Below are 25,625 nucleotides of genomic sequence, written 5' to 3'. Positions count from 1 at the left end.
GCAGAGGGGCCTCCTGCTGAGTTACAAAGTGAATACCTTATCACTTAAAGGCAGAGCTTCCACACGCTGCACTCCACATTAAACACACACACACACACACACACACTCTTTCCTATCCATCCACATCTTAGTCGGTCTCTCCTCACACGTGCACACACGGACCCTCACGTGCACGCTACGCGGCTAGCCTCAGAGCTAAGATCAAACCGCTCCACCGCTCTGAACGTGTAGAGCCGTGGAAACAAAAAGGCACTGCCTCTGCACGGGGGGGCGAGGGTGATCGTGTGGGTGGGGGGTGGGGGGCTGTGTGGAGATAAGATGGTGTGCGTTCGTTACAGGCCGGCGGCGGAGGAGGAGCCTCGTAGGTCGAGGGAGCATACGCAGAGGTTTGGGCCGAAGGACACACCGGAGACCTCGCAGGAGGACAACAAAGGCCACATGAATCACCCCAGCGTGTTGTCACGGCAACGCTTCTATCAAACGCAACACAAGCGGGGCGAGAGCGGGAGAAGGTCGACTTGTTTAAACTCACTGTGGTTCCATTAAAGACCTTGTGGAACAGATGTGTTGGGAGAGCGGACTCCTCAGGCCCTCGTCCTCCTCCTTTAAGACACACCAAAGTCAGCTAAAGTTAACGCTAAGCGGCGAGCCTACATCGCACACTGATACTCATAACGAGGGCTTCTGCCTACGTAGAGACACAGAGCTGCGTCCTGGGAAAAGGAAACGCTGCGACCTGTTGCCACAGCGGTGACATTCTGCAGGGAAAATCCCAAAAACTGTGCACGCATGTAAATGAGCTTCAACGCACGCCATGAAACACACACCGTTGAGACGGGATGTACGAGCACGTGAATCACACCTCGCCTACGGTGCAGACTCACACAGTTGACCCAGACAGGTTGTGCACATATGGATGCACGCACACACACACACACACAGACACACACACATCTGTGCAGGAGCCTTCATGAGCAGCGCTGACTGCGCCTCACGTGCTGAGGTTGGCGCTGAAACATTGCAGCCGCCGATTGGTCCTCGTATGGTTGCTCTCTTCCTCGGGGTAATTAGCCGGCCTTGAAGTGGCTTTTCGCTGCGCCTTCCTTTTTTTACACACACTCAGGGCGGCTGACTGAGAGCCCTCATTTAACCCCCTAATTATCCACCACACTGCATTTAAAAAAATAAAAAAAGAGAAAGAAAGGAATAAGAAATCCCCTCTCTTCCCCCCGCACACACACACACGCACACACACACACACGCACACACACACACGCACACAGAATTACCGTAGCTGCAACTGACAGGCATGTGCATGCATGCGAGGGACACACACACACACACACACACACACACACACACACACAGGAGGGAAAAGTTCATCCAGCCTTTAACTTACTTACAGGAGGAGAGTCACACCCCCTCCCCCCCTCCCCCGAAGGCATAAATCGTAGTACAAATCATTAGTAAATGGAGGGTTTTCATCTGTGATTTACTTCTGATTTTTATTGAGGAAATAACGGGGGCTCATATGAGTATGACCGGAGGCTAACCCCCCCCCCCCCCCCCAACAAGTCAAGGTAAGAAAGGTGGCGTGAACACGATCATAATCAAAGAGTCATTTTCTCTATGGGAGCCTTTAACGGTTTGTGTCTTTCATGCGTCGGTGCACCTCATGGGTTTGAAGGGATTCATCCCTTTACACATTAATAATACATTAATAAGTAATCATTGATCATGTACGCAGCCCCACTGCATAATACATCTTCTGTTTGTTGGTCACATCAAAAGATGTAATTACTTCAAAGACGCAATTACTTAAAAAATGACAATCAAATATCGACACCTTTTTTTGTTTTAAGTGCGTCAGGACTCCGTGTCTCTGTTGTCTAATTTCACTTGAAAGGCCTTTGATTCGTGGCCATATTGTTGCTGCCTTTTATCTGCTCTATTTGAACAGAAATAAGAGTTAATGGGATCTCAGACATCACTTGTTTGTAACGACGGCCCTCCACCTTGACCCTGACACACACACACACGAGTGCACCCCACGCACACACACACACACACACACACACACACGAGTGCACCCCACGCACACACACACACACACACACACGAGTGCACCTCACACACACACACACACACACACACACGAGTGCACCTCACGCACACACACACACTCACACGTGCAAAGCAACGCGGTTGCATGCTTGTGAACGCGAACGCACACACACACACACACAGACACACACGCGCTGCTGAAACACCCCTAATGTATTCTTTAGTTTCCAGATGACACACTTAGTAGATGCGTCTCTTTTTACATTTAAAGCGGAAATTAAAGCGCCCTCCCTTTTGTTCGCCCCCCCCAGAGTGCTTTTGAGTGTAATGTCTTTAATCTTAGATCTCACGCTCTCCTTCTGTCTCGGCCGTCCGGCGCTCCTCGTGGAGGAGATTAATTAAATAACCGCATTAACACTAACGAAGGGGAATTGATCGGGTCACATTCATCCTTTGCAGGGATGTTGGAACTCACAACATGAACCCAAATCCACGTTGTGCTTCCTGGAGGAGCTGTGATGATGTCATGATAGAGATTGATTCCACGCAATGGTGCTTTTTTTTTTTTTTTTAAAGCTGCACTTGTCAAACGTGGTGATCGAAAGTGTACATTCATTCATTGCTCTCAGAAACACAAATGTACAATAAGTACCACCGTACATGCGGAATAACCACACACACGCACACGCAATTATAAAACTCCCCACAGCTGCACGCAGAGTGAAAGTGCAGAAGAGAGAAAACGAGAGAAAGAAAGAAGAAATAATCGAAACCATCATATAAATATTAGTTCTGTATCATATGATGGACTCCAAAGAACGGGAGGGCTTGTGTGTGTGTGTGTGTGTGTGTGTGTGTGTGTGTGTGTGAGGCTCGACGGTGGGAAATACCTGAACTACTTGACGGAGTCTGAAACCGTCCTGTATGACTAAGAAAAACATGTATATGATTAATAAGAGTCTGAGAGGAAAAGGTCTCTGGCTTTGAAGAATTTATAGGGTGTCGTGTGATTTTTAGCATTTAGACGACCTCTATTCGCTGCAGAAATACAGAGTGTATTGATTATATGCATCCTCATGGAAGGGGTGTCTGCACTGTGTCTTTGAAATATAGAAAAAGTTAAAAGCACATTTGAAATATTTAACCAAAAGCCTCTTCCTTAAGTGCAGAGCTTTGTGGTTGTACATGGACGTCCCATGCCGTCCCACCGGGGTGACCCTCTGGGCCCACCAGGAGCCCCCCCAGTCACTCTGGAGATGCGGGTCGGTCTCCCAATCTGGAAGTCATTGCCTTCTCCCGCGTCAGGAGCCCAAAATGAGGGCCTCTTAGTTGGAGGTTTGGACGACATCAAAGGCCCCGGTAACCATAACAACGCAGCTATGTTTAAAAAAAGGCCAAACACCCCCCCCCCCCACCCCCCAACAAGCCCGCCCACTCCCCAATTACACACAAATACACACACAAATACTCATACGCATGTATGCAGAGACACGCCCAGCGGTTAGCATGCAAACACACACACACCACTGGAACATCTGGAGGACGGCCATGATGAATCAGTGACCACTGCTCATTACCGACAGAAACACTGTGTGTGTGTGTGTGTGTGTGTGTGTGTGTGTGTGTGTGTGTGTTTGCATACGAACATTCACAACAACATTGATTCCAGCATTTACTCTTTGCACCTTTGTTCGGGTTACTTGAGGAAAGAAGCCTACTTTTCTTCTACCTTAACCTTTGACCTTTCCCTCCTGCTTCCACCAGTCTTTTAATGGGAGGGGCGACGTGTTGTGTAGTTTGACCCGCTGGGATTATCGTTATTTTTATTGGGCTTCAGGTAGCAGAGTCGTGTACATGGGGGGTGAAAGTTCAGAATAATAATACCTTTTAAAAGGGGTCAACTCTGACTTCTCTTGACATACACGCAGCACTTCCTGATGTACTTGTACACACATGTGTGTATTTGCACACTGTTGGTGCAGTGGATGTTTTGGGTGAAGCGGACAACTCCGTCACGTGCACGCCCGCTTCACGTGCACACTTCTCTCTGTCTCATCTGCTGCTTTGATGTTTCTATCCAAATAATCTGACCCTGGGCGTCGGGAGGCCATGCGAGAGAACCCCCCGGGGGGGCTTTTCCTTTTTTTCTGTATTCACACACATCACAAACACGGCGCTGCGGTCAGAAGTAGTCAGGTTAAATACTTTTACACCAATTTGCATTTGATTTCATGCCTTCTAACCTTATAATACTTTCAAAAGAATGAAGCATAAACTGAACCATTTCACTTCAGATTTCCAGTTTTTTCCATGTGGCACCACTTCTTAAGAAGGAGTCAATGAACGTAGACGTTTACAGTGTCATAGTTAATGGAAATGAACTTATACGCGCTGATTTGCTTCTGATTTTCCTGCCAATAAGGTCCAATAAAGAGAAGAACACTGGAAGGAAGATGATGGGATGAAAGTTGTTCTGAAGATCTTTGACGACCAAGAACCTTCTTATGTGAAAAAAGTCTCACAGAACAACAAGATGAACGTATTGTTGCAGAAGAAGAGATGAAGGACAAGAGGAGATGTGAATGAGATCAGGATGGAGGTGTAGATGTAGATGGAGGGAAAGGATGGATGTGTAGATGGAGGGAAAGGATGGAGGTGTAGATGAAGGGAAAGGATGGAGGTGTAGATGGAGGTGTAGATGTAGATGGAGGGAAAGGATGGATGTGTAGATGAAGGGAAAGGATGGAGGTGTAGATGAAGGGAAAGGATGGAGGTGTAGATGGAGGGAAAGGATGGATGTGTAGATGGAGGGAAAGGATGGATGTGTAGATGGAGGGAAAGGATGGATGTGTAGATGGAGGGAAAGGATGGAGGTGTAGATGAAGGGAAAGGATGGATGTGTAGATGGAGGGAAATGATGGAGGTGTAGATGGAGGGAAAGGTAGATGAAGGGAAAGGATGGAGCTGTAGATGGAGGGAAAGGTAGATGAAGGGAAAGGATGGAGGTGTAGATGGGGGGAAAGGATGGAGGTGTAGATGGAGGGAAAGGTAGATGAAGGGAAAGGATGGAGCTGTAGATGGAGGGAAAGGATTGAGGTGTAGATGGAGGGAAAGGATTGAGGTGTAGATGGAGGGAAAGGTAGATGAAGGGAAAGGATGGAGCTGTAGATGGAGGGAAAGGATTGAGGTGTAGATGGAGGGAAAGGATTGAGGTGTAGATGGAGGGAAAGGTAGATGAAGGGAAAGGATGGAGCTGTAGATGGAGGGAAAGGATGGAGGTGTAGATGGAGGGAAAGGTAGATGAAGGGAAAGGATGGAGGTGTAGATGGAGGGAAAGGATGGAGGTGTAGATGGAGGGAAAGGTAGATGGAGGGAAAGGATGGAGGTGTAGATGAGGGAAAGGTAGATGAAGGGAAAGGATGGAGCTGTAGATGGAGGGAAAGGATGGAGGTGTAGATGGAGGGAAAGGATGGAGGTGTAGATGGAGGGAAAGGTAGGTGGAGGGAAAGGATGGAGGTGTAGATGGAGGGAAAGGATGGAGGTGTAGATGGAGGGTAAGGTAGATGAAGGGAAAGGATGGAGCTGTAGATGGAGGGAAAGGATGGAGGTGTAGATGGAGGGAAAGGATGGAGGTGTAGATGGAGGGAAAGGTAGGTGGAGGGAAAGGATGGAGGTGTAGATGGAGGGAAATGATGGAGGTGTAGATGGAGGGAAAGGATGGAGGTGTAGATGGAGGGAAAGGTAGATGAAGGGAAAGGATGGAGCTGTAGATGGAGGGAAAGGATGGAGGTGTAGATGGAGGGAAAGGATGGAGGTGTAGATGGAGGGAAAGGTAGGTGGAGGGAAAGGATGGAGGTGTAGATGGAGGGAAAGGATGGAGGTGTAGATGGAGGGAAAGGATGGAGGTGTAGATGGGGAGCTGGTGGATGCTGCTCTGTCTCCTCCTTTCATGTCCTAATTTATTCTGTCGGATTAATTCTTTTAGCCTCTCTATTCCTCTCTCACCAGCACGCTACAACTAAGCGTAACCATGGAAACCATCGCGCCGCATCCTCACCGCAGGGTCGCTAAAATACCCAAATCTTCCGTTCACTTTCATTTTTCAACTTTCTTCACGGAACAAAACGATTGATTCATCAGGAAAAAGTCCAACTTCAAACCGTAGGTCGACCGAGCCGAGCAGTGGCAGCGGCGACCCCGGTGACCTCTCTGCCAGCGGACCAAAATAAACCCGTTTCAGAGCTGAAGCTGAACTGGATGTTAGAAGAGTCTTTCAGCAGAAGCGAGCAGCTTCAGAGCCGATAAACTGCGCTTCTGCTCCAAACACCTGGAAAAACAGCCCGGCTCTCATTCATGGCCATGAGTGGTTTCCACCACAAGTGGTTTGGCTCTGTCTCGGGGGACGGGGGGACGGGGGGGGGGGGGGGGGGGGGGGGGGGGGGTAACGCCTGAAGTCAGTTACTGTATCGCAGCTGCAGAGCTCTGGTGCGTTCACTGGTTCTTCAGGTTGTCCTCTAAAGCCGGCCGACTGTCCTCGTGCTTTTTAAAAGAAAGGAATCGGTCAGAATGCATCAGCATCACGTCACAACCCCCCCTGTGCCCCCCCCCCCCAAAAAAACAACAGGCAGATGTTCTCTGTGTGTGTGAATGGCTCGAGTTATGGAGCCACACGCTGTCTGTCTGTCTGGAGGAGAGAGAAGACGGACAGAAGACAGAAAGTCGACGTGGATGTCGCTCCGTCGTGTGCGAGTAGAGGAAGAGACGAAGAAGAGCAGAAGAAGAGTTCTACGCTGATCTCGCACAAACGGCGTGTCCTCGACCACGTCGTTAGCGATGCTTTGACCTCTCATTGCTCGTGCTCACGGTGACCTTTGACCTCCACGTTATAATCCGTCTCGAGTGCGCCCGGACCTTTCAGGGAGGAATTCTCACCACAGATGTCGCGTTCCTCTTCGTCCTCTGCCCGGGGGGAGGGGGGGGGGGGTTCGAGCCTCTTGATGTGGCTTCAGAGCGGATCAGAACCCCGACCCACAACCACAAGGAGCCGCTCGGCCCCGGCCTGTGGTCTCCTCGCTGTGAGAGGACGGCTGGTACCCCGGCTATACGCCCCCCCCCCCCGCCCCCCCCTCACATGCTGCTCTCATTTAGAGGGGTTTTATGGGGGGGGGGGGTTCCGTTTGTGACAAGTGGTTCTGAAGGGATGCGTTCAGAGCTCCAGTGAGCTGAGATCCAAGTTTCATTTCTGTTCCTTTAATAAAGTCGTCGGTTCTGATTCCGAGGGCTCAGAGTAATGTGACCGATTATTAGACAAGACTATTAAAATATCTAAATCCCACAATTAAAGTTTGTTACAGATCACAGCAGCAGCCAGCAATCAATTTAATGGCGAATATTAAATATATATTTAATAAAAGAGTGATAAAAATTCCTGTTTCCCTCCATATGTGAAAAGAAGAGAAGAAAAGCATCAAAGTCACTTTGCTGCAAATTGAAAAATGATTATGCATTTTTGCTTTAAAATATATAGACAAAACCCCGCTTATCAGAAATATTTACCACCAATACAGTATTACTGCTTCTCTTTATTCACAGCAGCATGAGCAGCTGGGCCTTGTGGACTGCCGTGCACGGGAACATCTAAAGGGAATGCAGCTCTGGCACGGAAGAGGACGGTAGGAAGGATGGACATGCATGTACTAAATGCATATAAATACACTGAGTCTGTGTTACAGACTTACACAGCGAATCATTCTGAGGATGTTGTTCTGCAGAAATGTGCGTGGCGTCTCTTAACGGATCAAACAGAACATTTGAAGGAGGGGAATAAAGAGCCGCTGCAGAGACAGGAAGGTTCAGCAGGACGCCGGCAGATAAAGTGTTGAATGTATGTTTAAAAAGGAGGATAAATAGCTGAAATGCCAGAGTTGATAAATATTTAGACGTCGGACTCGCACTAATGGACGAACACAAAGACCAGCAGCTCCATTACACCTTTTCATCCGGCTCCCTTCTGCACATCAATTAAATGTCTCGCTCCGTGGGCCGAGGGTCTTTATCAGCACCCCACCTCCCACTCCGAGTCCGAGGGACTTTAATCTTCACGAGATGTTCGCATTGATGGGCATATTGATTTGATGTTGCGCCAGATGCTTTTATCTCCAGGAACTCAAAGGAGGCGGCGGGAGAAGAGGCGCGCTGCCCGCCGGGCTCGACCCGGCTGTGGGGGGGTCGGCCGTAGGCGGGAAGACGTCTTTGAGATGTGCAGAGGTAAAGAAATCACCGCGGCTGGAACGGCCAACTTTAGATCTATCGGAATCTCATGAAAAACAAAGTGTCTGAAAGCTGCATTCTGTGTAGTGACCAGCAGGGGGCGACTCCTCTGCTCCCATAGACGTCTATGAGGAAATGACTCTACTTCTCTCTGGATTTATTCCCTCAGTAAACATTGTAAACACAAGTTTATGGTCTCAGTCTTTAGTTTCAAGTCTTCTTCAATACAGCATGATGTTCATTTAGTAAATTATGGTTCATTTAGAGTAAAACAGGCCGTAAAGCAGGGGACGCTTTAGGGCGGGGCTACACGCTGATTGACAGGTTGACAACGGACCATAAAGCTTCAGCCTCCATCTTCCCTCCACATTAATAATAATCCAAATATAATAATAATAATTCTGTTCATTGGTTTAAAAAAACGACGCAACCGTACTCCAAGATAGCGGTCCAAACGTTTAACTAGTACTCTGCATAGATATATATATATATATATATATATATATATATATATATATATATAAATATTATATATATATATATATGTATAAAGACTATGTTTAAAAAGGCCATCTTTCTCTCCTTGGAACGGCAGTGAGGGCGCTGCCGTCCCGCTGACCACACACTGGAGCTCCTCCAAAACACAGCCGGAGCGTTTCCACCGCAGAGCTGCATGCACAGGCCCCGTGGGGTGAGGGGGGGGAGATGGGAGGGGGGGGGGGACGTTCAGAAGAATCATAGCGAGAGCCGCCTATCCTCCACCGTAACGTGTGTGTATTTATCCAAGTTTTCTGTCCTTAAGTCTATTTGGGAACGTGTGCATGCAAGCCTTTAAACGTCGTGTCCCTCCGTGTGTTTGCCCCCACACACAGAGGCCTGTGGGTTCTTTCAACAGAGAGCCTGCCAAACTGCCCCGCGGGGGGGGGTGATATTCTGCTATCGATCATCTGAACTAATGACATGGTGACCTGCCCGTGGTGTGTAATTATCACCCAAAATAAAGTGTCTGTCTCCACTGCCTTTAAAGCAGCTTCTTAAACTCCTCAGTGTTGCTCCTCCCGACTCGATCAACGCGGAAAACTAGATACCTGCCAACATTCATTGGGTAAAGGGTCCGTTATGTGACTTTGTGTCTTAGGTGTGAAGCTATTCCGTAAATGGACATTATCACCTTGTTATTAGTGTCGTGACAATAACTAACTCTGCTGTTTGAGCAGCTAACAATCTAATTGTCATTGTATATGGAAGCAAATTACAGACAGCTATTTGGTTTGTTTGTTTGTTTGTTTTATGACATTTAAAAGAGCAGGAAAATGAATTGATAAATCAAATAAATATTCAGATGATTAATAGAGAAGTACTGAACAATGTGGACTGTGTGTATTAAGACTTTTATTACTGATTTACATCACAAAGCGGCTGCTTGTTGACGCAAATGAAAAGAAACTCCCTCCGTCACCCCTCCATCACCCCTCCATCATCCCTCCGTCACCCCTCCATCACTCCTCCATCACCCCTCCGTCACCCCTCCATCACTCCTCCATCACTCCTCCATCACCCCTCCATCACTCCTCTATCAGCCCTCCATCATCCCTCCATCACTCCTCCATCACCCCTCCATCACTCCTCCATCACCCCTCCAACATCCCTCCGTCACCCCTCCATCATCCCTCCATCGTCCCTCCGTCACCCCTCCATCACTCCTCCATCACCCCTCCATCACTCCTCCATCACCCCTCCAACATCCCTCCATCGCCCCTCCGTCACCCCTCCATCATCCCTCCATCGTCCCTCCGTCACCCCTCCATCACTCCTCCATCACCCCTCCATCATCCCTCCATCACTCCTCTATCAGCCCTCCATCATCCCTCCATCACTCCTCCATCACCCCTCCATCACCCCTCCATCACCCCTCCATCATCCCTCCATCACTCCTCTATCAGCCCTCCATCATCCCTCCATCACTCCTCTATCACCCCTCCATCACTCCTCCATCACCCCTCCAACATCCCTCCATCGCCCCTCCGTCACCCCTCCATCATCCCTCCGTCATCCTTCCATCACTCCTCCATCACCCCTCCATCGTCCCTCCATCGTCCCTCATCACCCCCCCATCGTCCCTCCGTCAGCCCCCCATTGTCCCTCAATCACCCCTCCATCATCCCTCCGTCACCCCTCCATCACCCCTCCATCGTCCCTCCATCACCCCTCCATCGTCCCTCTGTCAGCCCCCATCGTCCCGCCATCACCCGTCAATCCCCCTTCCGTCAGCCCTCCATCACCCCTCCATCATCCCTCCGTCACCCCTCCGTCACCCCTCCATCATCCCTCCATCACCCCTCCATCGTCCCTCCATCACCCCATCTGAGTTTTGAGTCTGTGGTCAGCTGAATTGTTTAGTCGTGATTTGTAATGTAAATATGCGGCAGAGTGTATACGAGCGCCGCTCCCCCCCGAACCAACACACACACACACACACACACACACACACACACACACACACACACACACACACACACACACACACACACACACACACACACGCGCGGCTCGGCTGCGTTTCTTCTAAGAAGCTATAATTGTTCCCGGGCCTCGGCTCTCTCGGCGTTGCTCCACCGGAGCCAAGCAGCTAACCATCAGCAGCCCTCGAGCTCCGCCCTCGAGCTCCGCCCTCGAGCTCCGCCCTCGAGCTCCGCCCCCGTGGATGGCGGCACAGCAGCACTCGGGGGGGGAAACCGGACCAGACCGGACTGGGGAGCTTTCGGCTGATGTACCACCCTGGCAGCCATGTAGGATGCCAAATTATTACCCGATCTGTTGGGTGCGATTGTTTAGTCTGTAATTATCAGTAGAAAAGAGCACATGACACGTTCCTGGAGGCCAAAGTGAGGAATCTGCTCCACCACAAGGGTCGAGTTTAAGAAGATAGAAGATTATTGAATCCTTTAACAGCAATGACGCCTCAAGGACGCAGCTGTTCTGGAGCTTTTGACCATATCACTCGCTGGTGTAATTTACTGTCAGTCGTTGTGTTATTTAGTGATGGTTTGGTGTATTTCCTCTCTTCCTCTCTACCTGTTGCTGTGGATCCTCCTGCCTCCCCCGCTGTCCTCGCTCTCTCTCTTAATGTCAGACAAAGGACACGTGGTGAGAGACTTCAGATCAAACCTAGCGACGCCACGTCCGAGGAGGAGTGTGTTCATCGTCTGGCCGACAAGCCGAGGGGTTCATGTTGGATACGTTGGATAAATTCCTCCTATCAAACATCTAAAACTCATCCAGAGCCGCGGCGTGCGTTTGGTTTCCGTCCGGCTCAGATGCTTTTTGCAGAAACGTTTAAAGCGGTAAAAAAGGAGGCGCAGTTCAGCAGGTTGAGCTTAACGTTTTCCACCTACACGGTGAGCGAGGTGTGTGTGTCTGTGTTTCTGTGTGTGTGGGTGTGTGTGTGCGCTCTCCAGGTGACAATGACACTCAAGGCCTTTATTTTCCATGGTAAACCACAACAGGGTTAAGCTCAACTAACTGTACACAACAAACAGAAACCCACAGACAGAGAGACAGTGTGAGTTAAAGTTGTTCTGATACTTATACTGATATATACTGATACTTCTGAACTTCTACACAGACATAGAAACCCGCCGCCGGACACGGAAACCTTTTCTTTGGTGTGTTTCAGCCTCTCAGGTGAGACGTCCTGAGTCTGAATCGACCCTTAAAGAGGAATCTCGTTTGGCACCTTTTCTAATAACGAGTGTGGCACTCAGAAGAAAATTGTTGTGTCCTTTCAATGACTCACTTAGAGACAGAATGTGGCAGGAAGATGAAATGTGCTGATTCTTGCGCAACATCCTCCTCATGTTTGTTATCTGATTATCATTAAAGAGAAACTCAAGAAACAAAAGTGGTTCTGGCCGTGCAAACGTGCGCGTTGCCCCCTTTGCTCACTTCTAGAAGGAGAGCCTGTCTCAGGGTCTGGAGGTGTGAGGGTCTCAGGGTCTGGAGGTGTGAGGGTCTCAGGGTCTGGAGGTGTGAGGGTCTCATGGGTCTGAGCGTGGCGGTGAAACGGTTAACGGCGTTGTCGAGGTGTTGAGTGTGTTTGCGTCGAGTGGAGCTGTGGTTTTAGTTCTACCAGGTGCACGCAGCGCGGTTACTGCTTCTCACTGTTTGCCGCTGCCTCCCTTCCGCTGCTGTAGTCTCCTCCTCCTCCATTGCCCCCCCCCCCCAAACACCCCCCTCCCACCTCGCCCCGACACCAGCCCCGCCGCCACTTTCTCCCTCCAATTGACCCAATATTTGTGCCCCCTCTGATAAATCACATGTGTGTCGTTTGTTCTTCACTTCCTGCCCGCCCACCCTTTACCCTTTCATCCGTCCCTGGGTGTGCGTACAGTGTTTCCCACATGCATGCTCTGTGTGTGCAACGCCTACAGTGTCACACGCACGCACACGCACACACACACGCACACACACACACACACACAGAGACCACAATGCAGTGCACAGTTGCTCTAGTTTTTTGTTGTTTGTCCCTGAAAGATGCTCATCACCTCTCACTCACACACACTCAAGACTGATAAAACATGCTTTATTACTTCCTGAAACCAAACATATTAACCATATTCTAACCCCCCCCCCGTCCCCCCCGTCCCCCCCGTTCTCCCCGTTCTCCCCTCTCAAGGCCACAAGGTCCACTTCTTCCTCGCTTCCTCGTTTCCATCGACGCATCGGAGACACACGACGGGCATCTTTAGCCTTTTGTCCTCGCTCTCCTGCACAGAGCGAAGGCGGACAGGACAACGCGCTGCGAGGCGTTCAGGTGCGACCTTCTGATGGAGTTTAACGAGACAAAAGCTCCCATGGACACAAACAGCGGGCGCAGGGGGGTCGTTCCCCTTCTCCCCGAGACAAAGGTAGGAAACGCATTTGACGCATTGAGCGAGCTCCTTTCGAAGGAAGCCCGTTGAAGAGGGAATTCCTCCCTCTCCTTTCTCTGGGCTTAAACAACGACATTAACACATGGACCAGAACGCCCCCCCCCCCCCCCCCATCATCTGGGACTCATATCCGCCTCTTTGCACAAAAACACCAATGATGTACCACCTGACCACAGACATGCTAGCAGTCTCCTAGCAGGGCGACTCCTCTGCTCCCATAGACGTCTATGAGGAAATGACTCTACTTCTCTGTAGTGACCAGCAGGGGGCGACTCCTCTGCTCCCATAGACGTCTATGAGGAAATGACTCTACTTCTCTGTAGTGACCAGCAGGGGGCGACTCCTCTGCTCCCATAGACGTCTATGAGGAAATGACTCTACTTCTCTGTAGTGACCAGCAGGGGGCGACTCCTCTGCTCCCATAGACGTCTATGAGGAAATGACTCTACTTCTCTGTAGTGACCAGCAGGGGGCGACTCCTCTGCTCCCATAGACGTCTATGAGGAAATGACTCTACTTCTCTGTAGTGACCAGCAGGGGGCGACTCCTCTGCTCCCATAGACGTCTATGAGGAAATGACTCTACTTCTCTGTAGTGACCAGCAGGGGGCGACTCCTCTGCTCCCATAGACGTCTATGAGGAAATGACTCTACTTCTCTCTGGATTTATTCCCTCAGTAAACATTGTAAACATGAGTTTATGGTCTCAGTCTCTAGTTTCAAGTCTTCTTCAACACAGCATGATGCTCATTTAGTGAACGATGGTCCATTTAGAGTCAAACAGACCATAAAGCAGGGGATGCATTAGGGCGGGGCTTACTGTGATTGACAGGTCTCTCTATCAGAGGGGTATACGGCGTCTCTACGGCCGTAATCCAAGATAGAGGCCGACAGAAGGCCTCAGAACTACGTGCACTTCTTATGTCAAGTCTAACGTGCTGAATTAAGACAAATGCAACAAAGGAGCTTCATGTGTAGCTGTTTTATCTATAAATTATTTCTTGATTTCAGCCTTCGTGGGAAGAAATCTGAATCTGTTTTTAATTTTTCGCCCCACACACACTGAATATTTCAGTCTTTGTCTTGCCTTCGTTCAAATCTCAGTTTGAAAACAACTCGTCAAAAGTGAAGACAGCGAGTGTGCTGAACATTTCTGTGTGATTTCAGCAGCTTCCTCCCCTCAGCAGATGAGTATCATATGAGGGAGGATTAAACTCCTGCTCCTGTGTGTGTGTGTGTGTGTGTGTGTGTGTGTGTGTGTGTGTGTGTGTGTGTGATCATAGCCATGTGTGCCGAGCTGCTTCGTGCGGCCGTGGAGGCTCCAGCTGGTCTGGGCAGAGCCACGGGCACAGGGCGGAGGAGGGCGGAGGAGGGCGGAGGAGGACAGGCTGAGTTGGGTTTCATTTAGTCGTCTATTTTTACAAACACTATTTTAATAAAGTGCATATTGACGGATCAGGGAGGGCGGAGGGTTGGGAGGGTCAGTGAGTCATCGCCTGTCATCGATTACTAAAATCAACACGTCTGTTCAGACCGCGTGAGACGTCGTGCTGATGACCATTTAGTTTGTGTTCCCAGTGCGACGACTTCAATTCAGCAATGCTTGTTCATGTAAACAAGCCAGAGGTCGACCTGCTGAGGGGGCGGAGTCAAGAGGAAACGCTTTCACGGGGAGGAAGTTGAACTTGTTTGGCTGCATGAGCCACTGAGCAAGGCTTTGTTTGCAAAGAAGGGTTTGGGTCTTTATATCAGGGACACACCCCTTCCTCCACCCGATCAGCTGATACCTGACCAGCTGATACCTGACCAGCTCATATCTAACCAGCTCATATCTGACCAGCTGATACCTGACCAGCTCATATCTAACCAGCTCATATCTAACCAGCTCATATCTAACCAGCTGATACCTGACCAGCTCATATCTAACCAGCTCATATCTGACCAGCTGATACCTGACCAGCTCATATCTAACCAGCTCATATCTAACCAGCTCATATCTAACCAGCTGATACCTGACCAGCTCATATCTAACCAGCTCATATCTGACCAGCTGATACCTGACCAGCTCATATCTAACCAGCTCATATCTAACCAGCTCATATCCAACCAGCTCATATCTGACCAGCTGATACCTGACCAGCTCATATCTAACCAGCTCATATCTAACCAGCTCATATCCAACCAGCTCATATCTGACCAGCTGATACCTGACCAGCTCATATCTAACCAGCTCATATCTAACCAGCTCATATCCAACCAGCTCATATCTGACCAGCTGATACCTGACCAGCTCATATCTAACCAGCTCATATCTAACCAGCTCATATCTGACCAGCTGATACCGGACCAGCTCATATCTAACCAGCTGATACCGGACCAGCTGATACCTCACTTTGTGGTTATTAACTTTCAAAATAAGACAAGCTGTCGAAAAGCAAGTCGTCCACCGTGCATTCGTTCTTCATCACGGTGTTTGACCTTGAAGTTATACGATAATATAATAAGCCAGAACAAGAAGGACCAACCGACATGCAAACAAGCACATACAAGAATCTAAGTACCGTCCTGTACCAGATCACACGCACACACGCACGCACACACACGCACACGCACGCACGCATACACACACGTGGGACAGATGAAAGAGGCCGAGCTCTTGTACGATCAGTAATACCTACATCTCACACACACATGCGCTACAGTTTGAAGTGTCCCAAAGTGCATTGTGGGTAATCGCATGTGTGTTTAGCGTCTCTGCTTTGTGCTAACAGCGGAGTTGAGGAGATTTATTCTTCCAGCTCTCTTTGCTGCGACACGTTATTTGTTTTTTGGGGAAGTACGGGGTGACGGTGTGTGTGTGTGTGTGTGCGTGTGTGTGTGTGTGTGTGTGTGCGCGCAGCATGAACCTCTACTCATCTCCAGACGCCGTGACTGGTTAGTGAAAGTCTTCGGTCTGATTATTGACAGTAACGAGGAGGAAATGAAAGCAGCCTTTGATTCCCAGAGGTCATGTGACTTCTCTCTCTCTCTCTCTCAGTTTCATCAATAAATATCACTTTGTTCACCGCGAAGACGACGGGCAACTTTTCAACGACTGGATTTCCCTTCTGACATAAATCACTAAACCACATCTAATGACAGGACGACGGCGTCGTCGCGTCCGTCTGTTCCCGCTTCTCTTTTCTTAATGATCCACAAGGAAAGAGGATTTGTGCCGACGCCAGTATTCAAAACTCGAGAGTCCCCGTCCTCGTATCATTAATGATGCTTATTAACACGCCACAGGATCAACAACAACACGCGGCGCGATTGAGGTCGCGCACGTGCACGTTTCAACACAAAGACAGAGGCGGTAACCTGCGTCTCAGCTCCTGGACGCCTTTATTTTCATACGCTTTTGAGATGATTAGCAGGCGGTGCGGGTGACTGGATGTCTGTGTGGATTGTGTGATATCCTGCCGGTGTGTGCGTGTGTGTGTGAGAGAGACACACAATGCCGTCATTGATTAACCGCGAGCTGAGAACTGACATCTGGGCGGCTCGCTCTGTACACAACAACACGGCACAAACTCTCAATGGTTTCACTCCACAGGCCAATGACTCACCTGGGTGCCGCTCACACACACACACACACGCACACACACACACACGCACACACACACGCACACACGCACACACGCACACACGCACACACGCACGCACGCACGCACACACGCACACACGCACGCACACACGCACACACGCACACACGCACACGCAGCAGTGTAGTAGCCCACCCTACAACATGCAGCAGTCACATCAGCTGACGAGCAGTAAGGGAGGAGTCAGAAGAGGGCAGATGGACAACAAAATCAGCCACCGCGTTTGACCGCTGGCGTCGTCGTGGCGACCAGAGCCGTGCTTCATCACGGCCATCATGGAGTCCGTCCTCTGCTCCTCCATCAGCGTCTGGTACGCTGCAGCCACAGCCAAGGACAAGGGCAGGCTGCAGCGTGTCCTCCGCTCTGCAGAGAGGCTGATCGGCTGCAATCTGCCGTCCCTGCAGGACTTGTTCGCTTCCAGGTCTCTGAAGCGAGCTAAAAAGATGGCGGCCGACCCCTCTCACCCCGGACAAAAACTGTTTGTGCCCCTTCCATCTGGCAGGAGGCTGAGGTCCATCAGGACTAAGACCTCCCGCCACACCAACAGCAGTCAGGCTCATCAACAGAGCCGGTCCCCCACTGACTGACTCTGACATCCCACCGGTCACTCTTCACCCTTCACACTGCACACGTCACTTTACTGTCACTTGTCACTTTGTCGTCACTTGTCACTTTGTCCCTTGTTCGCTAGTGCACTTTATGCTTTTTTTAATATTTTAAATGTTTAACTCTAACTTTATTCCCTTGTTTTACACTAACCCTTAGCCTTATTCTACTAACTCATTGCATTAGCATTTCATTTTACTTTATTTTATTACTCGTCAACTCGTCTTGTTGTCTGTCACACTGTCTACCGTCACGCACCAACCGCCAAGACAAATTCCTTGTATGTTTCACATATTTTGGCAATAAACGTTTCCTGATTCCTGACGGGGGGAAACGTGGTCCTCATCTTCAGAAACACCCGGTGGAGTTACCAAGCGTCTCCATCAGTCCGATGTTCATTTAATAAAACATACCAGAGGAGCAGACGTAATAATATCAATCAAACCCACACACCTCCCTCGCCAACACCTGTCTTTTACTGCGCAACGGCCCCCCCCCCCCCCCGTCCCCCGTCTGCGGCAGAGAGAAATAAGTGGATGAATAATTACAGGTACAAACACCTGGGGGCCGTCTCGGGGGGGTTTCCTCCTCTTCTGATATTCTTTGAAACATTTCCGCCTCTTGAAGTCGTCGTCTGAACGGTTTCTCTTTGGGCGCCTTCAAAGCCCCCGAGGACGCTCTTATGGTCATTTGTGTTTTAACCCCCCCCATGATGCCCTCTGTACCTCGAGCCCCCCCCCCTCTTTACTATCGCTCCGCTTCCCACTTCGATTTTGACCTCTCGCTCATATTTCCTGTTCCTCTGCAGCGACGGGCCGCGGACTACCTGAGCATGACCACCTGTGAGCGCACACACACACACACGCACACACACACACACACACGCACACACACGCACACACACGCATGCGCACACGCACGCGCACACACGCACACGCAGAAAACAAAGCGGATGAAGGGTTTCTTTCAGAGCTCTGGGTGACGGGAGAAGTGGTTTTATTACTTCTGAAGGGCGGTTCTAAGTTTTTTAATCCTGCTGTGGTCGAGTTGTTTCATTTCTTAATACAAAACAATACAAAACATTGTGCGCTTCCATAATCTCGACAAAGGGAAACGGGTATTTCGCCCGGCGGCTCGGCGGCTTTGCTGTCCGGTAATCAGGCCGATTTCACTGCATAATCCGAGACTTTACACGAGCATAATCTCACACTTACACGCGTCACGACAATGGCGAGGGCACACTTTGCCAGCCGCCGTGTCCACAGCGAAGCGCCCCCCCGGGAGGAGGGTCCCTCTAAAGGTCATCTTGCACCGCACGAGGAGGCCGACGTCGCTGTCACTTTTATCTCTTCGCGCTTTAACGCTCTGCATTTGTATTCGCCATAAAGTCCTTCGATGTTTATTCGGTCGGTTTCCTTCTGGTTAAAGCTGCTTTTCTTCAAGGCCTCTTAACTGTGAGCGGCCTTATCGTAGCCAGTCAGAGGCAGGGAGGCCTCTGGGTCTCTGTAAGGGGGGGGGGGGGGGGGATTAGGGAGGCCTCGGCCTGTGTTGCTGCCATTGTTTACCCAGAGACCAGGGGCTGGCTGAACAACCCCCCCCCGTCAGCACCGCGCCACAAAAGGAAACAAGGAAGTGGAAAGATCCTCGAGACGCCTCGCGGCTCCCTTGATCTCGGGAGGATCCACTTTGTGTTATTTGGGAGATGCGAGGGGGGAGGGAAAAAGACAGAGGGGGGGGGGGGGGGGCTGATAGCAACAACAGCTGATTTATGAATGGCTACTAGGAAGAGGAGGAGGCTTATAAAAATGTTTATAGGCCAAAAGACGAGAAGCTTTAACCCCCCAATCTAATGATGATAAAAAACACGCTGTTGGATTGTGTTGTCAAACTGCTCTTTCAGCGCACAAAGGTTTGTGAGGAGACTTTATGAAAGTAGAGACACTTGAGAGATGACTATTAGAAATGACACCCCCCCCCCCTTCCATCCCCATATGTCAAAGCTGCCACTGCAGGAAATCCCCCCCCCCCTCGGCCCCCCCTCAGCAAACCACACCGGGCTGGTAAACAGCTGCTTGTAACAGTCACTGAACCGCTGGTCCAGAAGGCGGCTCTGGGACAGCGGCCTGGGACAGCGGGTCATTGGCCCCTTCAGAATAAAAGAACCGTTTGCGTGGAGAGCAGAAGAAGAAGCTGATTGGATACAACATACATGTACACGTCTGTACACAACACACGGTAACACAACCCCTCTTCTGCCATTCACGCTCTGACCATCGATGAAAACTTCTGCACAAACATATAACCAAGACACACACACACACACCAGCTACACACAATGTGTGTGAAGGGGGCGGAGCCAAAGAGAAGAGACGACCCTTCAATGAACAGGCCGCTGGTGATGCACAGCATTACACACGCACAATAACACGCACAACCACAGTAACATACACAAGAACACGCACAATCACAAGAACATACACAAGAAGACGCACAATCACAAGAACATACACAAGAACATGCACAATCACAAGAACATACACAAGAACACGCACAATCACAAGAACATACACAAGAACACGCACAATCACAAGAACATACACAAGAAGACGCACAGTAACACGCACAACCACAGTAACATACACAATAACATGCACAATCACAAGAACACACACAAGAACACGCACAGGCCATACAGCAAACAAAGCACACCAGTACAACCCTGCAGCAAAAACATGTAAGACATACACACAGACACACACTGCTCAAAGTGTGATGAACTCAAACAGAGCACAGAACCAACGAGCACAGAACCAACGAGCGCAGAACCAACGAGCGCAGAACCAACGAGCGCAGAACCAACGAGCACAGAACCAACGTGCACAGAACCAACGTGCACAGAACCAACGAGCACAGAACCAACGTGCACAGAACCAATGAGCGCAGAACCAACGTGCACAGAACCAACGAGCGCAGAACCAACGAGCACAGAACCAACGAGCGCAGAACCAACGAGCGCAGAACCAACGAGCACAGAACCAACGAGCGCAGAACCAACGTGCACAGAACCAACGAGCGCAGAACCAACGAGCACAGAACCAACGAGCACAGAACCAACGAGCGCAGAACCAACGAGCACAGAACCAACGAGCGCAGAACCAACGAGCACAGAACCAACGAGCACAGAACCAACGAGCACAGAACCAACGAGCACAGCGTGGTGCAGACAAAGCTCTCTGGATCCCATAAAGCTCTGATATCTCCGTTAATGGGATGAATGAAATGCTGTAATAGGGGTATTATCGCTGAATGGGGGGGGGGACTTTGCAGCGGCGGAGATTAGAAGCTTCTTTTTAAACTCAAGGTGTTAACATTAACACCAGAATAATACCATTTGTTTTCCTGCCTCTTTCAGACGAGCCTTTTAAATCACATGCTAATCTCTTCAGAATAAAAAGCTTCATCGGCCGCGTTTCTTCTGGTTTTTGGCGCCGGTTCTGTGAGACGCAGCCCCCCCCCCTCTAATCCCTGTCCGTGTTATCATCTTCACATTATTAAATGCCGGTACCGCTCTCATCACATGCACCACTTCTGTCATATGGATCGACTGGTCGTCATTCTGTTAACAGATCAGTGTCTATAAATCGTACAATAATACAGTTAGAACAGAACTAAGCAAATATTAGATCATCTGACCAAGAGTTCGACGTTTTTCTGCTGTTTTAGTTCAGCTGTTGGATTCACAGTAAAAGCACGTGAGCTGCAGCTTCATTCTTTATTTATTCACCTACAGATTATTTTAATATTAAAACGATCCCTCACAACATCTCCAAATGTCCGTTTATATGGATTAGAAGTGATCTGAAGCAGAAGTTTGTGTGGACGCTGTTTGGTGTGCTCAACTTTAAAAATGAATAATTACAATGAAACAGATTGATACGGATTCATTATTTCAGAATGAACACAATCTCTGCGCTGCATCAATACGTCTTTCCTTAAATCCAATAGAATCTAGATCTTTATTCCAGGGTGTTTGAGACAATGAGCTTGTATTAATATTAGCTTTACAGATAAACTTCACCCTTACATCTACTTTTAACAGCCTCGTTACACTGAAAACGGCTTTCGTGAGAAAAGAATCATTTCTATTTCACAAATTAAATGATTTCTTAAGAGCATAATTATCAAAGACCCCCCCCCCCCCCTCAGGGTTGCACACACACGGAGAAGAGACCCGAGTTACATTATCACCACAACACCAAGACAACACACGACTCCCAGACCTGTAGTTTCCGATCCCTCCATATCCATAATCATACCCCCCCCCCTCTAAAACACTATGCTCAGCGCTTTCAAGTGGCATGTAGACGGGGGCCCGATACCGCGATGCCGCCTCGCAACCGGCGGCTAATTACAAGGAGAGCAGCAACAAGTGAGCATTGTGTGGAGTCTCCGAGACACACGGGGAAAGAAAGTGCTCTTTACCCCCCCCTCCCCATCCCCCCCCAACAACAACACGCCGTGAGGGGCCGTGCGGGTGGGATTCCAGGGTAACATATGAAGAACAGGAGCGACGTGTCCCTGGTGTGATTCTGCTGGAGGATGCCGTGCACGAGACGTCAACACTTATTGCATGTTATAACACAACATATAAAGCCACATGTCGTCACGCAGGAGTAACAGATGTCGTCATGACGTCGTCATGACATCACTGACCACGTTCCAACAGCTTCTTTTAGGAACGGAGCGGTTCAGCAGTAAATCAGAGTTTGTGACGGTGAGTCGACTCTCATGTGGAAATATTATATATATATATATATATATATATAATATATTAAAGTATTTGAAGGAGGAAATGTGGTTTGAATATACTATATACAAAGACCATTTATCCACAAAGGACCCGATAAAAACTAAAAATGGTGCAATGATTTAAAACAAAATATTACAAAAGCATTAAAAAAGCCTGCTGATTAAAGTGAAAAATGACTTTATGACTTTATCCAAAATCAGCATAAAAACGCTTCAGGCCCCAAAAATAAAAAACAGCCCGCCGGCGGCCACCAGAACGGGACCGACCACCCGAGTCTGCGTCTCTGTTTGGAGCGTCCTCGGCCACGACAGGCGGGAAAACAACCAGCGAGGGGGGGGAGGGGGGTTGCGGGCGTAGGAGGAGAGAGATGGACTCACGGATGGAGACACGGAGCTGTTGGGGTGGTAGGGGTCCGGCAGCATGAGGAACGGATACCCCTGGTACGCCGCCGCCGTCTTGTACATGCCTCCATCCTGCTGCTTGGACACTGAGGAACAACAAGTCACACGGTCAGTCACCCCCCGGGGGGGGGGGGGCGCGGCGGGGTCACGGTCTGCGGGAGGTTCGAGTCATTTGGAGTCCTGCAGGACGGACGCGAGGACAGTAAAAAAATAAAATAAAGTGATACTTACTCTCAAAACACTGCGATAACATGCGTGCGCCACGGAAATAAAACAACGCAAAATAAAAGCGTGCTCACACACACACACACACGCGCGCGCTGCTCAGTGTTGTGGTGACTTCATGTTGTGTCCCTGCGTGAGCTCACTACAAATCTACAAACAAAAGCGTGACAAGCATCACCTCGCCGGAGAGGCGTGAACTCCTGTATGTGTTAATTTAGATCCCTCGTTAGGCCCCCTGGGGGCCAGCGGGGGTCACACCCGCCTCCGTACGACACACAAAACATTTTAAGGGGCCAAAACTTCTCGTAAACCCGTCGCCGGAAAAACAAATGCACATTTGAGGAAGATTTTCCCACAACGTTCGGGGACGAGCCGGAATGGGCTCCAGGAGAGGAGCGGCGCTGTGTGTGAGGGCCCTAATGGAGGGTTAGCTCGGCTCCTTTTGGCCCGTAGACCTTAAGAGAAGTAATAATAAACCTCTCAGGGCCTGGTTGACCCCACTTCAGCACAAGAGTGGCTCAGATATATATATATATTTAGATGCACAATCAAACAGGTAGATAGAACACTATGGTTTGACACAAGGAAGAGCAAACAATTAAAGTTTATAAGACGACTAATTGGATGCTTTTCACGCTGCAGGAGATATTTCAGAGTCGCTTGTGAGCACGTCTCTGCTAAACACAATCTCACGTTAAAAAGAGAGATTCTTTGTGATCTGTGAGTCGATCACTAACCGACGCCGCACGGGGATGGAGAGGCTCCGTTAGAGACAAACCTCCTCTGCCGAGAGCACCTGAACGCACCTCTGCAGCGTCGCTTTTAAAAACACGTGTTTTCGTGCTTACCTTGACACCGTAGCGTGTGTGTGTGTGTGTGTGTGTGTGTGTGTGTGTGTGTGTGTGTGTGTGTGTGTGTGTGTGTCGTACAGAAGTCTCTCTTTCTGCCTCCTACCTCCGTCGTGATGCTGCCGGTGTTTCTCCGCGAAGCTCCGCTGCTCGCCCTGCTGTCCCCGCCGGACCGCCTGGAAGACACCGACAACAGACACGCAGGGTCACAAAGTGTCTCTCCCCCCCCCGCCAAAGGGCCACGGAGTTTCTCCCCCAAAGGGCCACAGAGTCATTTTCTCCCCCGAGAGTAACAAAAAGAACCCGCCACACGAGCGCTGCTCCTCCGCACTTTGTAGCCGCTTCGCTCCCCAAACGGCTACAAAGTGTCCACGAGCGAGCGGCTTCTTCTTCTTTTATTTTTTATATTTCTACCGTGAAAACCAGCTCGCCGCACGCGCACACAGAGACACACACACGCGCGCGTCCGTTCCAACGTACCGGCGCGCCGGGGCTCTGGCTGCTCTCCGACTCGTTGACCAGGGAGGACTTGAGGTCGGCCAGGTCCCGCTCCGTGAAGGCGTTCTCCGGGATCTTCTCCTCCTGCTCGCCCTCGTCCTTGAAGGCGATCATCTCGTCGTTGGCCCCCAGGTCGTCCCCGCCGCCGCCGCTCAGCTGAGGCATGTCCGCGTCCCTCTGCCGCGCGCGCGAGCGTGCGAGAGAGCGCTTTTTTTTAAAGAAGGGGACGAAGAGATTTATATGCAAAAGAAAGTGTGGATGAAGAAAAGAGCGAAGCGAGTTCCGTCCTGTTAAATGTCCTCAGACGAGTGGACCCCCCCCCGCGCGCCTCGTACCGCAGAGAGAAAAGTTGCGCTGTGTCTCCCCCCCCCCCCCTTCTGGCTGGTCGCGCGCTAATGTTTCCCTACAACAGCAAACAGCTCATTTGAGCTCGAGACGGAGGCGAGGAGGCTCCACGATCAAAGGGCGCCGCCCGGATGACTGACAGGTCCGATGACTTGTTGGGGGGGTTCGTGTGCGCGATGCCGAGCTTCTTAAAGAGACATTCCCTCCCCGGGGGGGTCTTTAAGTTCACGCGACGTGGTCGTCGCGTTGCTTTGCGTTACAGAGAAGCTGCACGTGTTGATGATTTATCGGACAATTTAGTTTAAAAGTTATTTTCACTTAAGTCAAGTTCAGTTATTTTGAGTTTATTTGAGTTGAATTACGTTAAGGGAACTACGTAAATTACGTAGGTCACTTTACGTTTAGCTAAGTAAAGTTTGGTTAAATTAAGTTATATAGTTAGTATAGTATAGGTATAGTTTAGTTTGTTTAATTAAATACGGTTTATTGTATTTTATTTAAATGTAAATGACTATGCAATGTGCTAATTTACAGTATCTGTCCAGCATAAACTATAATAAAATATGTATATGGGGTTTAACATCGACCACAACAGTAACAGGTTCTAGAAATAAATGCATTCAACAATAATGGTACTTAATTTAAATTTATACACATTTAACATTAAAGAAATTCAAGAATTTATTGTGGCCTATTTATTTACTTCAGTAGAGGAAGAAAATAATCCATAGCTTATTTTTAAAAGTTTGAGGTATTTAATTTAGTTTTTAGTTTTTGTCTTATTTTACAATATAAATGATAACCACGACCTCATTGCCTCCTTCAAGCAAGTTTTTTAGCATCAAATTACCTCCAAATGGCCTTTGAGGAACTAAAACTGAATTACATGCAAATGTAATGAAGACATCTCCTCTAATATGGAGCCAGTTCATTATTTTTCATGTCCCATCTGCATATTCTGGTCACACCAATGCACATTCTCCA

At 49.4% G+C, this 25,625-nt stretch overlaps 1 protein-coding gene across 17 annotated transcripts in view; it reads right to left on the bottom strand.

Moving 5' to 3' along the window:
• tcf7 (transcription factor 7) overlaps positions 1–24,812 on the bottom strand; it is a 42,053-nt gene extending 17,241 nt beyond the window's left edge. For 15 of the 17 annotated variants that reach the window (XM_040180254.2, XM_078107029.1, XM_078107026.1 and 12 more), the window contains exons 1-3: positions 24,279–24,806; positions 23,905–23,974; positions 22,702–22,811 (exon numbers count right to left, since the gene is read on the bottom strand). In XM_040180254.2, coding sequence (XP_040036188.2) covers positions 22,702–22,811; positions 23,905–23,974; positions 24,279–24,461 — 363 coding nt within the window. In that variant the 5' untranslated portion in view covers positions 24,462–24,806. Of the gene's footprint in view, positions 1–22,701; positions 22,812–22,956; positions 23,110–23,904; positions 23,975–24,278 lie in introns of those variants that run through there. The other 2 variants (XM_078107034.1, XM_078107024.1) reach the window with 2 other exon arrangements.
• Positions 24,813–25,625: the final 813 nt, after the last annotated feature.

The sequence above is a fragment of the Gasterosteus aculeatus genome, chromosome 7, assembly GCF_964276395.1.
Source record: "Gasterosteus aculeatus chromosome 7, fGasAcu3.hap1.1, whole genome shotgun sequence".
Lineage (NCBI taxonomy): Eukaryota > Metazoa > Chordata > Actinopteri > Perciformes > Gasterosteidae > Gasterosteus > Gasterosteus aculeatus.
The sequence above is the reverse complement of the archived record's forward strand: the minus strand, read 5'-3'. Positions and strand labels throughout refer to the sequence as shown.